Source organism: Haliotis rubra, unplaced genomic scaffold (assembly GCF_003918875.1).
Source record: "Haliotis rubra isolate DU_JTF1 unplaced genomic scaffold, ASM391887v1 Scf105, whole genome shotgun sequence".
NCBI lineage: Eukaryota > Metazoa > Mollusca > Gastropoda > Lepetellida > Haliotidae > Haliotis > Haliotis rubra.
The window spans coordinates 635,862-652,626 of record NW_025764948.1 but is presented as its reverse complement, the minus strand read 5'-3'; the positions used below and the strand labels follow the sequence as shown (position 1 = coordinate 652,626).

General features: G+C 41.4%; 1 protein-coding gene across 1 annotated transcript in view; it reads right to left on the bottom strand.

Moving 5' to 3' along the window:
- LOC124275833 (calponin homology domain-containing protein DDB_G0272472-like) overlaps positions 1-16,765 on the bottom strand; it is an 84,309-nt gene that overhangs the window by 41,516 nt on the left and 26,028 nt on the right. Inside the window, exons 7-13 of the mRNA XM_046711517.1 lie at positions 15,845-15,953; positions 15,559-15,656; positions 15,359-15,433; positions 13,136-13,236; positions 12,648-12,775; positions 8,386-8,541; positions 6,766-6,993 (exon numbers count right to left, since the gene is read on the bottom strand). Of these exons, the coding sequence (XP_046567473.1) occupies positions 6,766-6,993; positions 8,386-8,541; positions 12,648-12,775; positions 13,136-13,236; positions 15,359-15,433; positions 15,559-15,656; positions 15,845-15,953 (895 nt within the window). The remainder of the gene's footprint in view (positions 1-6,765; positions 6,994-8,385; positions 8,542-12,647; positions 12,776-13,135; positions 13,237-15,358; positions 15,434-15,558; positions 15,657-15,844; positions 15,954-16,765) is intronic.

Here is a 16,765-nt window from a genome sequence, read left to right as displayed (position 1 = left end):
GCTTCACTGCCTCAGTAATTAATGTTGACTTGCAATTTCAATACTGAAGAGTAACTGGAGCAGCATTTAGTGTTGAGTGGGAATCCCGTGGTTTTAAAGGCTAAATCCCATCTTTTCATGTGAACGTGGGGGTTGGACAATGCATCTCAAGGGTTGCAATCAAACACGGCTCCTCCTGCCACTGAATGAATCATACAGCTCGTACGATCAGCTTTTTGTGTTAACACAAGCTTACAATGAACTCAAGTGTTGGGCATCCTTACAAATCCCTGCTCCTCACAATAGCTAACAAAGAAAAAACAGACTGTAGCTGTGTTAAAGATTTCAATACAGCAGTAGGTGGTCAATATTGTCTGATTTACCAGTCAAATTGAGGTGGCCATTACGCCCTGTACTTGACAGGCGATGCTATCATTAGCCAGTTTCCGTCACATTTCACTGATCCCCTGCTCACACTTTCACATTTTATCCAAGAACTTTAACTTTTTTTAAATTTACTGCTGTAAATCATCAATGAATCACTCTCAACCGGGGCTTTTAACGTCTTAACTTTATTACAAGCCAACTGAAGGGCCGGATGAACATAGCATATTCACACCTCATGAAGCCCCCTGTGAACAACACTGATCTTTGAAATTCCCCAACAAAAACTCTACTGACAAAAACACAAAATCTTTTCATCAGCAAATACTTCAAGCATACAGCATAATATCTGTATTATTGCATAGACTTCTGAAACATGACAGTATTTTCAAAATAGCCGGTTGGCCAACAAAAGAATTTGTTGACAATAACTTGGATATGAATGATTTTAACAATCATGTGAAAATTTTGGCATTGTCATAAATCTCCTTGATATCCAACAGCAGGTCAACATTTAAGGGAAAGACAGGCAGATCTTTGAGATTTCACAGCAAATAAGACATATTCCTAAAGTTACATTGTCACTCTTGAATACATTACAATCAAATTGATCTTGTTTTCAACTCCTCAATGACTTCATTTTAACCCTTTGACATTAATACATATAATTAAAAAAAAATTTGTTTACCTGTATGACAGCAAACAAGCACAGTGACTTCAAATGATTCCCCATAAATATTGTTTATGGAAGATCTCTTTCAGTAATTTAATATAAAGGCCCTTGCACAGATCACTTACTCAATAATCTCTTTCAGAGATTGCTTTGGAAAAAGCACAAAGATCATAAAGAGTCTTTATGAGACATCAGGATTTTCAATAAAGAGTCCCTTAACTTGAATATATGTGCTGCTTTGAACAGCAATGCAGACATGGGCATATTTACGACTGGAGTAAAATAAGCAATGTACATATATCTGATAGAGTCAGAGCAAGGTCTACCAGATGTAATCCTTCTATTGCCGGTATTTAATCTGCTTACAGACATCAGATTATCCGTAGAAATACCATAAAGTAATGCCTGACACCGCCCCCTTTCTGTGCCACAAAGGCAGGAAAATAAGTTCTACATAGGCATGTTTGATGGGAGCTACTGTACAGGAATGTGTGACAGGTGTTACAATACATGTAAGTATGACAGGTGTTACAGTACATGTGAGTATGACAGGTGTTACAGTACAGGTGAGTATGACAGGTGTTACAGTACAGGGATGTATGACAGGTGTTACTGTACAGGAATGTATGACAGATGTTACCATACAGGAATGTATGACAGGTGTTACTGTACAGGTGAGTATGACAGGTGTTACTGTACAGGAATGTATGACAGGTGTTACTGTACAGGAATGTATGACAGGTGTGACTGTACAGGAATGTATGACAGATGTTACTGTACAGGAATGTATGACAGGTGTCACTGTACAGGAATGTATGACAGATGTTACTGTACAGGAATGTATGACAGATGTTACTGTACAGGAATGTATGACAGGTGTTACGGTAAAGGTCTGTATGACAGATGTTACTGTACAGGAATGTATGACAGATGTTACTGTACAGGGATGTATGACAGGTGTTACTGTACAGGAATGTATGACAGATGTTACAGTACAGGTGAGTATGACAGGTGTTACTGTACAGGAATGTATGACAGATGTTACTGTACAGGTCTGTATGACAGGTGTCACTGTACAGGAATGTATGACAGATGTTACTGTACAGGAATGTATGACAGGTGTTACTGTACAGGAATGCAGAGCTCCAGATAAGATTTAGCTCATTTGGGTACTGTACCCACTGTATTTTTTTGGAGTGGGTATTATGAATTTTGAGTGGGTATTTCATTTTCCGTTACCCACTACTTTCAAATATGTGCGTATTTCACATATTTCACGTATTTCAGTCATTTTACTCACCTAAGCATTATGTCATTGAGTAAGTTTACTAAGCAGGTATGTTCTGCCTTAAGTCATACCGAAGCAAAACCAACTTAAATATAATGGAAATGATTTCATAAAAAATCACTCATCCTATACTGACAGTACAACTTAATAGCAATTGATATCTTTTTCATTACGCAAGCGAGTTTTATAAATATATTCCGTACGCATTTGTTTTAAACTTTTTGCGTATCTGACATTTTAAATGCGTAATTGGTACGCAACAATTATTTTTCAATGCGTAATTGGAAATTTTCTATGCGTATTTTACCCGGATACGCAGCTTATCTGGGCCTCTGGGAATGTATGACAGATGTTACGGTACAGGAATGTATGACAGGTGTTACTGTACAGGAATGTATGACAGGTGTTACAGTACAGGTGAGCATGACAGGTGTTACTGTACAGGAATGTATGACAGGTGTTACTGTACAGGAATGTATGACAGGTGTTACTGTACAGGAATGTATGACAGGTGTTCCTGTACAGGTGAGCATGACAGGTGTTACTGTACAGGAATGTATGACAGGTGTCACTGTACAGGAATGTATGACAGGTGTTACTGTACAGGAATGTATGACAGGTGTTACTGTACAGGTGAGCATGACAGGTGTTACTGTACAGGAATGTATGACAGGTGTTACTGTACAGGAATGTATGACAGGTGTTACTGTACAGGTGAGCATGACAGGTGTTACTGTACAGGAATGTATGAAAGGTGTCACTGTACAGGAATGTATGACAGGTGTTACTGTACAGGAATGTATGACAGGTGTTACTGTACAGGAATGTATGACAGGTGTTACTGTACAGGAATGTATGACAGGTGTTACTATACAGGAATGTATGACAGGTGTTACTGTACAGGAATGTATGACAGGTGTTACTGTACAGTTGAGCATGACAGGTGTTACTGTACAGGAATGTATGACAGGTGTTACTGTACAGGAATGTATGACAGGTGTTACTGTACAGGAATGTATGACAGGTGTTACTGTACAGGAATGTATGACAGGTGTTACTGTACAGAGATGTATGACAGGTGTCACTGTACAGGAATGTATGACAGGTGTCACTGTACAGGAATGTATGACAGGTGTTACTGTACAGGAATGTATGGCAGGTGTTACTGTACAGGTGAGCATGACAGTCGCTACTGTACAGGAATGTATGACAGATGTTACTGTACAGGAATGTATGACAGATGTTACTGTACAGGTGAGCATGACAGGTGTTACTGTACAGGAATGTATGACAGGTGTTACTGTACAGGTGAGCATGACAGGTGTTACTGTACAGGAATGTATGACAGGTGTCACTGTACAGGAATGTATGACAGGTGTTACTGTACAGGAATGTATGACAGGTGTCACTGTACAGGAATGTATGACAGATGTTACTGTACAGGAATGTATGACAGGTGTTACTGTACAGGAATGTATGACAGGTGTTACTGTACAGGAATGTATGACAGGTGTCACTGTACAGGAATGTATGACAGATGTTACTGTACAGGAATGTATGACAGGTGTTACTGTACAGGAATGTATGACAGGTGTTACTGTACAGGAATGTATGACAGGTGTCACTGTACAGGAATGTATGACAGGTGTTACTGTACAGGAATGTATGACAGGTGTTACTGTACAGGAATGTATGACAGGTGTTACCGTACAGGGATGTATGACAGGTGTCACTGTACAGGAATGTATGACAGGTGTCACTGTACAGGAATGTATGACAGGTGTTACTGTACAGGAATGTATGACAGGTGTTACTGTACAGAGATGTATGACAGGTGTCACTGTACAGGAATGTATGACAGGTGTCACTGTACAGGAATGTATGACAGGTGTTACTGTACAGGAATGTATGGCAGGTGTTACTGTACAGGTGAGCATGACAGTCGTTACTGTACAGGAATGTATGACAGATGTTACTGTACAGGAATGTATGACAGATGTTACTGTACAGGTGAGCATGACAGGTGTTACTGTACAGGAATGTATGACAGGTGTTACTGTACAGGTGAGCATGACAGGTGTTACTGTACAGGAATGTATGACAGGTGTCACTGTACAGGAATGTATGACAGGTGTTACTGTACAGGAATGTATGACAGGTGTCACTGTACAGGAATGTATGACAGATGTTCCTGTACAGGAATGTATGACAGGTGTTACTGTACAGGAATGTATGACAGGTGTTACTGTACAGGAATGTATGACAGGTGTCACTGTACAGGAATGTATGACAGATGTTACTGTACAGGAATGTATGACAGGTGTTACTGTACAGGAATGTATGACAGGTGTTACTGTACAGGAATGTATGACAGGTGTCACTGTACAGGAATGTATGACAGGTGTTACTGTACAGGAATGTATGACAGGTGTTACTGTACAGGAATGTATGACAGGTGTTACCGTACAGGGATGTATGACAGGTGTCACTGTACAGGAATGTATGACAGGTGTCACTGTACAGGAATGTATGACAGGTGTTACTGTACAGGAATGTATGGCAGGTGTTACTGTACAGGTGAGCATGACAGTCGTTACTGTACAGGAATGTATGACAGATGTTACTGTACAGGAATGTATGACAGATGTTACTGTACAGGTGAGCATGACAGGTGTTACTGTACAGGAATGTATGACAGGTGTTACTATACAGGTGAGCATGACAGGTGTTACTGTACAGGAATGTATGACAGGTGTTACAGTACAGGAATGTATGACAGGTGTCACTGTACAGGAATGTATGACAGGTGTCACTGTACAGGAATGTATGGCAGATGTTACTGTACAGGTGAGCATGACAGGTGTTACTGTACAGGAATGTATGACAGGTGTTACTGTACAGGAATGTATGACAGGTGTTACTGTACAGGAATGTATGACAGGTGTTACTGTACAGGAATGTATGACAGGTGTTACTGTACAGGAATGTATGACAGGTGTTACTGTACAGGGATGTATGACAGGTGTCACTGTACAGGAATGTATGACAGGTGTCACTGTACAGGAATGTATGACAGGTGTTACTGTACAGGAATGTATGGCAGGTGTTACTGTACAGGTGAGCATGACAGTCGTTACTGTACAGGAATGTATGACAGATGTTACTGTACAGGAATGTATGACAGATGTTACTGTACAGGTGAGCATGACAGGTGTTACTGTACAGGAATGTATGACAGGTGTTACTATACAGGTGAGCATGACAGGTGTTAGTGTACAGGAATGTATGACAGGTGTTACAGTACAGGAATGTATGACAGGTGTCACTGTACAGGAATGTATGACAGGTGTCACTGTACAGGAATGTAGGACAGATGTTACTGTACAGGTGAGCATGACAGGTGTTACTGTACAGGAATGTATGACAGGTGTCACTGTACAGGAATGTATGACAGTCGTTACTGTACAGGAATGTATGACAGATGTTACCATACAGGAATGTATGACAGGTGTTACTGTACAGGTGAGTATGACAGGTGTTACTGTACAGGAATGTATGACAGGTGTTACTGTACAGGAATGTATGACAGGTGTGACTGTACAGGAATGTATGACATGTTACTGTACAGGAATGTATGACAGGTGTCACTGTACAGGAATGTATGACAGATGTTACTGTACAGGAATGTATGACAGATGTTACTGTACAGGAATGTATGACAGGTGTTACGGTAAAGGTCTGTATGACAGATGTTACTGTACAGGAATGTATGACAGATGTTACTGTACAGGGATGTATGACAGGTGTTACTGTACAGGAATGTATGACAGATGTTACAGTACAGGTGAGTATGACAGGTGTTACTGTACAGGAATGTATGACAGTCGTTACTGTACAGGAATGTATGACAGTCGTTACTGTACAGGTGAGTATGACAGGTGTTACTGTACAGGAATGTATGACAGGTGTTACTGTACAGGTGAGTATGACAGTTGTTACTGTACAGGAATGTATGACAGGTGTCACTGTACAGGAATGTATGACAGTCGTTACTGTACAGGAATCTAGGTTCACCAGGTACACTACTTATCATCCACCTCACTATTCCACCAGGTACACTACTTATCATCCACCTCACTGTTCGACCAGGTACACTACTTATCATCCACCTAACTGTTCCACAGGTGCAGTATTAATCATCCACATCACTGTTCCAAACCGCTATTCCACTATCCCATACAGGCCACTGCTAGTTACGACCTTCCTGTCCACCCACACATCAACACACTCTAACCTTGTCCAGCTCGGCCTTCCTGTCCACCCACACATCAACACACTCTAACCTTGTCCAGCTCGGCCTTCCTGTCCACCCACACATCAACACACTCTCACCTTGTCCAGCTCGGCCTTCCTGTCCACCCACACATCAACACACTCTCACCTTGTCCAGCTCAGCCTTTTCCCGGATGAGCTTCTGTTCCAGTTCCTGTTCCTGCTGATGGCGCTCAGCGATTTCCTTCTTCAACTTGATGGCGCTGATCCTCTTGGTTTCCTGTAGATCATTTTGAAGCCGTCTAACAGCCTGCTCCTGTTTCTGCCGAGCATACTCAGCATTCCGCACCTTCTGGTATAAGTTCTGCTCTGTATCTTCTCCTTTCACAACCATTTTCTACAAGAACATGTACACTATATTGTAAACTGCATCGAACACCAGAAAAGACTGTTGATATGACATAAGCTGGTCGCTTCAAGTGGTGATTAAATGTAACATGCACTGAGAGATCCATAGCACTTTGTCTGATTTTGTGCACTTCATTCAGAGCGGTAACAATTATAAAGACAAGCCAAGAAATGTGAGCATGGCTCATTAATATAACACTCCCGTCCATGACTCCCAATTTCAGCTGAACCACAATTATTAATCATTTTCTTGACAAAAATATAATATCTGTATCAAATTATACACTGGCTGTTGTCTGCTGGTGTATACACATCAGCCTTGGCTTACTCAATTGTAAATTTGTAACCAATAGATGAAAATATTGGTTGTTTTTATTAATTTTAATTCACAATATGTACATTGCACTGCAACTCTCGTTAAAACAAAGAAGGTTATCCCCAAAATTAAAATAACTTGAAAGTTATTGGTTGAACAAACTTTTGTTAGTTCAAATTTTTAAATTGCTGGAATTCTTGACAATAAAGACCTCATTATCAAAATTTGCACAGCACAAATAGTTATCAAGTTATTGGTTGAACAAAAATGTATCCCGACAAAAATATTGGTATAGCTAATTAGATACAATTAGAGCTATAAAGCTCTTTACCTCAGAAATATACCAAAAAACACTCATTATGTAATTCTGTATACCACATACAAACTGTTAGGGATGCTAGAAGCCAGGAAATGAATAAAACACACAGAATTTATGGACAACTTCTGGTTTATTGTACATAAAAACCTAAATCAAATCGTGGACAATGCAAAACAAGAACAGTTGTCATTCATATAGTTTATGTTTTTTAATCTACCACATACCTGCTACACAGCAAACATCCACAATTATGCCTGACCAAATGGCCGAGAAAAGATCCAAAATGACATGTCAAGTTAACAACAGATGGACAACACACCACCATGATATAAGCTCACTCGAACTTCATGGCAGGTGACCGGGAATAAATAAATGTCAGCTCCATGCAGTAACAGAAAGTCATACACAACTCAATACCCACAAAGTTAGGTTTAAGCACTTTCAGGCTGGACAAACCCACAGGTTCTAGGTTCTTCAGATTTAATCATATTAACCTTCAATCACAACAATGAATTTTTTTGAAATAACATGTAATAGCTTTCATCATACTCTAAATGTAAAGATATTGTGGTGTACACAAGTTTGGAGAATCTATTTTAGATTGAGCAACCTACACTTCAGCATCACTGAATCACACTTAAGGCAGAAATCAAAAGAAATTGCCTACCAAAATATGATTCATTCAAAACTACTATTGTGCAGATTTCGAGAAACAATGGCTTTGTGTGGTGTGATAGGTTTCTCACCTGAAAGAACTTGAGTGAGTCTTCATGCTCCCTCCGCTGCTGCTCTGCGTGCCGCCTCTTGAAGCGCGCCTCCCACACGGCCTGCTGGGACTCCTCCTTGTCCTTCTTCTGACGCATACTGTTGTGCAGCTGTGTCACCCTGCGAGTGTTGTGGGCCTGGCAACAAAACAGTACAGGACATTATTAGGCAGTACAAGACACTATTAGACACTACAAACTGTTGTGCTGCTGTCACCATGCAGGTGTGATGGATCTTGCACCACAACAGTACAGGACATTATTAGACAGTACAAGACATTATTAGGTAGTACAAACTGTTGTGCAGCTGTCACCATGCAGGTGTGATGGATCTTGCACCACAACAGTACAGGACATTATTAGACAGTACAAGACATTATTAGGGAGTACAAACTGTTGTGCTGCTGTCACCATGCAGGTGTGATGGATCTTGCACCACAACAGTACAGGACATTATTAGACAGTACAAGACATTATTAGGGAGTACAAACTGTTGTGCTGCTGTCACCATGCAAGTGTGCAGGATCTGGCACCACAATGGTGCACAACACTCTAAACAGTACATGCTGCTGTGGAGCCACGTGAAACTATGGCAATCATCACCAGTCAGCTCCCCCAGTAGGTGGACAGTTTTAAGGAACAGTCTTGTCCACTCACAAACTATATGCTACTGACTTGAAAACACAAATGTTGAAGTTTAGTTTCCATTGACCAAAAATTACTAAATTTGCTTTTTATCAGTAATCATACTGAGGCTCCAGTCCAGCTGTGGATAAAGTACTGTTTATTACGGTTGTCCATTCAGGGAACTATTTTGTTCAATATTGGGGATGTGCACAGTTCATTGCTATTAGCAAGTACGTCTAATATGACAAGTAACAATACGATGTTCTTTACTTTTATTCACTCCAACCATCATGTCCAACTACTCTCTCACATGTATATGATTATAATTTTCTTCATATGTACATCTCATATTTTCCCAACCTGTCATTCACCTTCTGAACAAGCCCAAAATAACCCTGGGACTTTGTGTACGTGTAATAAAGAAGTTGTTATCCAGAAGATTACTTGTTGTGCATATATCCAGCTTGTATATGCCTACAAAGACTCTCTTCAGGATGTAATGTAGGAAGTGTAGAATGAGTTTCAACAAGACAAAAACAACAAACAAAATAACAAAACAAATATACTTTCTTGTAGGATCAGCAGCATAGCTATTACTTAAGTCATCAAATCTGGTCCTCAGCCTGCCAGGGAGTATTCAAAATGTTTCCTCGCATATCAAAATCAGCAAATATTATCTCAACATTAAACATTTTAGTTGAATAATAGTATTTCGAAGAGTTCCCATCAAGCCTCTGGAACTCATTTTAATTGCGCTTTTACAATTTTAACTCATTATTACAAGGAAGTTTGAATGCTGAAAGGTACAGTGTTGACTCCTGTTGTACACCAATGGATTCGATGAGTGATGGCAGTCTGTACAGTCTCCATCAAGATGAGGCACACTCTGAGTAATTAGCAAATAGCTCTGCCATTTCATGTCCAAGTCCATGCCCCATTAGCCCGATAAGCCTGCCTGGTACCCTGCCCATGTACACAAGCCAGATATGTGGGTGTCGTGCAACCCATCAAGGGGCCACGAAACCCCAGCTGTACCGCCCCAGTGTAAACATACTGTCACCCACACCACTAAACCTGGGAGTCTGTCACTCTACATATCTCCCCACACACACAGGCTACAGATAACTGCTTTGTAATTGCACAGCAGGATACTTGGGGCAGAGGGCACAGATTATTTACAGAACATCAGGCGTTAATGTCTATTAGATGTGTTCCTACAGTACACTTTTAGGCCTACAAATATAATGTGCACCATTGCTGCCTACTGTACTTATGCTTGTAACCGATCAATAGGATAAGGAAACCTTACCTACTGTACTCTTGTACAGTCCATCAATAGGCTGTGCACCATTGCTGCCTACTGTACGCTTGTACAGTCCATCAATAGGCTGTGCACCATTGCTGCCTACTGAACTCTTGTACAGTCCATCAATAGGCTGTGCACCATTGCTGCCTACTGTACTCTTGTACAGTCCATCAATAGGCTACACACCACTCCTGCCTACTGTACTCTTGTACAGTCCATCAATAGGCTGTGCACCATTGCTGCCTACTGTACTCTTGTACAGTCCATCAATAGGCTGTGCACCATTGCTGCCTACTGTACTCTTGTACAGTCCATCAATAGGCTGTGCACCATTGCTGCCTACTGTACTCTTGTACAGTCCATCAATAGGCTGTGCACCATTGCTGTCTACTGTACTCTTGTACAGTCCATCAATAGGATAAGGAAACCTTACCTACTGTACTCTTGTACAGTCCATCAATAGGCTGTGCACCACTCCTGCCTACTGTACCCTTGTACAGTCCATCAATAGGCTGTGCACCACTCCTGCCTACTGTACTCTTGTACAGTCCATCAATAGCCTGTGCACCATTGCTGCCTACTGTACTCTTGTACAGTCCATCAATAGGCTGTGCACCATTGCTGCCTACTGTACTCTTGTACAGTCCATCAATAGGCTGTGCACCATTGCTGCCTACTGTACTCTTGTACAGTCCATCAATAGGCTGTGCACCATTGCTGCCTACTGTACTTTTCTACAGTCCATCAATAGGGTGAGCGCCATCGCTGCCTACTGAACTCTTGTACAGTCCATCAATAGGCTGTGCACCATTGCTGCCTACTGTACTCTTGTACAGTCCATCAATAGGCTGTGCACCATTGCTGTCTACTGTACTCTTGTACAGTCCATCAATAGGGTGAGCGCCATCGCTGCCTACTGAACTCTTGTACAGTCCATCAATAGGCTGTGCACCACTCCTGCCTACTGTACCCTTGCACAGTCCATCAATAGGCTGTGCACCACTGCTGCCTACTGTACTCTTGTACAGTCCATCAATAGGCTGTGCACCATCTCTGCCTACTGTACTCTTGTACAGTCCATCAATAGGCTGTGCACCATCTGTCTACTGTACCCTTGTACAGTCCATCAATAGGCTGTGCACCACTCCTGCCTACTGTACCCTTGTACAGTCCATCAATAGGCTGTGCACCACTGCTGCCTACTGTACTCTTGTACAGTCCATCAATAAGCTGTGCACCATTGCTGCCTACTGTACTTTTGTACAGTCCATCAATAGGGTGAGCGTCATCGCTGCCTACTGAACTCTTGTACAGTCCATCAATAGGCTGTGCACCATTGCTGCCTACTGTACTCTTGTACAGTCCATCAATAGGCTGTGCACCATTGCTGCCTACTGTACTCTTGTACAGTCCATCAATAGGCTACGCACCATTGCTGCCTACTGAACTCTTGTACAGTCCATCAATAGGCTGTGCACCATTGCTGCCTACTGTACTTTTGTACAGTCCATCAATAGGGTGAGCGCCATCGCTGCCTACTGAACTCTTGTACAGTCCATCAATAGGCTGTGCACCATTGCTGCCTACTGTACTCTTGTACAGTTCATCAATAGCCTGTGCACCATTGCTGCCTACTGTACTCTTGTACAGTCCATCAATAGGCTGTGCACCATTGCTGCCTACTGTACTCTTGTACAGTCCATCAATAGGGTGAGCGCCATCGCTGCCTACTGAACTCTTGTACAGTCCATCAATAGGCTGTGCACCACTCCTGCCTACTGTACCCTTGCACAGTTCATCAATAGGCTGTGCACCACTGCTGCCTACTGTACTCTTGTACAGTCCATCAACAGGCTGTGCACCATCTCTGCCTACTGAACTCTTGTACAGTCCATCAATAGGCTGTGCACCATCTGTCTACTGTACCCTTGTACAGTCCATCAATAGGCTGTGCACCACTGCTGCCTACTGTACTCTTGTACAGTCCATCAATAGGCTGTGCACCATTGCTGCCTACTGTACTTTTGTACAGTCCATCAATAGGGTGAGCGCCATCGCTGCCTACTGAACTCTTGTACAGTCCATCAATAGGCTGTGCACCATCTCTGCCTACTGTACTTTTGTACAGTCCATCAATAGGCTGTGCCACATCTGTCTACTGTACCCTTGTACAGTCCATCAATAGGCTGTGCACCACTCCTGCCTACTGTACCCTTGTACAGTCCATCAATAGGCTGTTCACCACTGCTGCCTACTGTACTCTTGTAGGCAGCTTGATGTGGTAAAAGAGCACAGTAGCAAGTACACTCACCTCAAGTCTCTGTTCAATCTGCCGAGCCTTCAGGTCCAAATCTGCATTAACAGCAGCTGTGTTGAGAGATCTCTGCATGGTCGTGTTGTCTTCCAGTCGAATCTGTGTGTCCGTCAAATGTCTTTGTTCTGTAAAAACATACTCATAGTCTGCTTACTAATGCCTCAGTACTGTAAGATCTAAAACACCTCTGTGATACTATTGCCTTAGGTTACCTCTGCCAACCTACAGCATAGATTTCCTATAGAAATAATGACAAAGACTTGTTGTTTAGCACCACTCTCAGCAATGTTCCTGCGGTATGACAGCAGTCTAGACCACACATTCAAGGGAATGACAGCACAAGCATCACAGAGCATTCCCAGTCCTATTGGTCAGCAAATGATTGCAACAAGACTATAAGATGTTTTTCAACAATCAGATAATACCTTCCCAGTTCAATGACTGGTACTAAAGACTGGCAAGACAGGTATGCACATGGAACTGACCATCTCTCTTCTTGATGTCCAGGTGGGCCTTGGTGAGGGAAAGGTCAGCACTAAGCTTCCTCTTCTGCAGCTCTGCTGTCTTGCCATCTCCATCACTCCTCCTGGACACAACATACCCTTTTATATCCAACACTGACACCCACTGGAGACATCACTAGGGTGATATCAAGATTTATTACCCATGTGGTCAACGTATGGGTAGTTGCATACTATTCTTGTACATACCCCGAGTGTCGTATCGCGTTGACCTGTGTCGTAACGACTTGACCTGAGATTCTGAGATTGGATAACATTCTGGTCACAATTAGGTCACATTCTGACGTAACTATTTTTTCATTCATAACAAACACGTGAATTCATTCATTCTACAACTTAAATGCATTGTGGGAATGTAAACATTGCGAATGTTGCCGTGTCGCTGTTTAATTGTGAGTCGAACTGAGACATCATATCCGTCGAAAAACATAAATCCAATGTTTCCACCAGTGATGTTAGCCGAATGAAGCAACTGCAAACCAAGAAACGGGGTGCTACGGAGTAGTTTACTGTAGGAGGCTGTACGAGGCGATGACAACTGACATGCATCGTGACGTCGTTACCAAGGCAGTGACGTCATTACAGTGTGACCTCATGCAGATATTGTACTACAGTACAATACTCTTCCGCAACCTCTTTATGAAACCGGTTTAGGTTTGAAACCATAAAAATAACAAAAATACGCTATTTATGCATGTAAGACGTGGGTAATAAATAAAATACCACACTCGGTCTTATTTATGCAGGTAAGACGAGGGTAATAAATAAAATACCACACTCGGTCTCACTACATACGAATTATACGAAACTCGTGACCTTCGCTCGGTCAGATACCATAGGAAAGACACTCGTTTCGTATAATTCGTATGTAATGAGACCTCGTGTAGTATTCTCTATATATCACTACAAGGAAATTACATCACAAAGCTTTGCAGACCATTGTGACATAACCAGAAACCATGAAACTCTGCTCTACTGAAACTGGTATTTAACACAGAAGACAATGGTCAATGGATATTGCTGTTCTCCATTTAAAAACTGAAAAAATCCCAAACAAAAGATTTTAGGTAATACATGGTACATATCCAGTCGTTCAAGGGTTATTACAGCAGACATCAGCTCAATCACCTTGTTGATTCCACAGGTACTCTAACAGTACTACCTGGTTATATTACCACCCTGGATACAATGCCATATTTTCTCCTGGACAAACTGTGGCATTATATCCAGGGTATACTGTATTTAGAATCTCACTGATATTTTATGAATCAACTGAAACATAAACCTCCTTATGAAGACAGGTTGATATACAAGGGAGTCCGGTAATTCCGCGTGTCTGGTAATTCTGCGTAGCTGCAATAGCGTACTTCTGTATCGAGGTTAACATCGTCTGCTACCACATTTATGCTTGAAATCGGGACATTTCTACAAGGGACTGGCTTTTAATCACTAAAGGTAAGTAAATAACAGTAATTGACAGATAAATTGACAGTTTTATGAAAATTCGTTTTCTTCAGACTTTTAAACCTTTTTCTTCATTATTCACAATTGGATTTAATATGCAACACTCTTCCTTACATTGATGAAGTGATTTTTGAAAATTATCTGGCCCTAATACGCTTCCATACTTCGGATCCCCAGCTCGATGTTATGCGCATCAGTTGCTGCGCAGAATTACTGAACAGCAAGCGATGTCATCAGAACGCCGGTAAAGTCAACCATATGGCATAATGCAACATTAGAATCTTATAGTCGTCAATAAAACTTATATTTCTAGGTAAATATGATGCATACCAGCATGTTTAGGCAACATAAAACCACAAAAAATAAGAGACGTTAGTTGCCGTATTGCGATCGATGTGCTTAGGTGCGCGGAATTACCGGACGGCATTGTATACCACCAACATGGTATCAGATATACCATAGTGAGTCTGTGTGAGTCAAGTGTGAGGAGAGGGTGGCAAAACACAGACACAGGCATAATGTACAGTGATGAAAGACTGAGGCTGATACGGAGTTGGGGCCAAGTTTGTATGAATGGAAGCCACAAGATGCAGATTGCTAACATAAGAGCTGTGCCTTACACCACAATGATACCAGGGCCATCTGGGGTACATAGTATCAAGAGCACATCCTAAATAAAGGATTCTAAATTACTTATTTCAGACATAAGATTAAGAAACTTACATAAGTTTTGACTCCAGTGACAAGTCGGCATTGTTATTTTCATGTATTCTCTTCGTCGTGTCTGTCTTCACTTCTCTGTAAATGGAGATAAACATGGCAGGTTTACATTATGCAATGACTACTAACATCACATTTCAATATTCAAAGATTATAGGAATCACAGTCAATCAGTCATAAAATAGCAATAATGGAAGAGGTACCTGGAAGTGTCGACCCTCTGAACGCGCCTCTTCTGTGCCTCCATGTTGAGGGAGATGGCCAACTCGGCCAGCTCTTGCTTCAGCTTGTACTGCTCCACCTTGTGGGATGTAGAGAAAGAGAGACAGTCAAGGAGTACTGGTTAATGGACAAACATACAAGTGCCTTTGGTGACTCACTTAACAGATCTGTGTCAACACTAAACAATACAATGTCCATTAAAAAAAAAAAAATCAGCAAATTGCTCTTGGTGAAGACAATCCTTATCTTATCTGCTTTTATTCTTACCTCTTTCTCCCTCAACTTTGTTTCAAACTCCTGGCTAAAGCGTGACAGCTCCACCCTCTTGAGCTCCAGCTGGCTGAGTTTTGTCTGGTAGTCTCGCGCAACCGCATTTCTGGAAAGATCAGCAACAATATCATCAACATCCCCAGCATTGAGTCAGCATGAGTCTATCACTGATAAAAAGAGCGCTTAAGACAAAATATGGACACTTACTGATTATTTGAATAGCTTGCCATGCACTATCCATCTTGTGATGAGGACATTCTGAGTGTTCATGTGAAGACTGAACGAGACTGATCACTATGGTAAGTTGGCATGTGGGTCGTATTCGATATACCAGAAGAACTGACAAGTTTAAGAATGACTTTGAGTTGAAATTCAAGTCGACATAAGAAAATAATTACATCATCAGCTGTCCTCTGGGTTACTTTTCAGCATAAACTTTCAAAGGATTCCTATAAGACATTGAGAAGCATTTACACTTTGAATCTACTTTTCACTTAATATTATACTGAACAAAATATGGCAACTGATGCAATGATAGCAAAGGTTTCATGCAGAAAAATGTATGGAAACATAAGTTGGCCATGTAGGTCAATATCTGTGTGTTCACCATGATACATGCATTACAGCATACTGCTGTATATGGTTGCTTGTAAAGAGCTGTGCCAAGGTGGGCCAAGTTGACAGGTGCTTGGTCTCTGGTATACACTTTCAGCCTGAGAATATCCCACTATTTAGTATATGTCAAGGGAATTAGCAGATCAGTGCACTGACTGTATGCCCTCTAGTCAGAGAAAACCGGTGAATGACATCGTCATCTGGCTTTCAAAGAATTTTGCTGAAAATTCTTCCTAATGGAATTATGAAATGATTTCAAATTTCAGCAATAAATTGCTGTCCATTCAAATGTCCTTTCAAAAT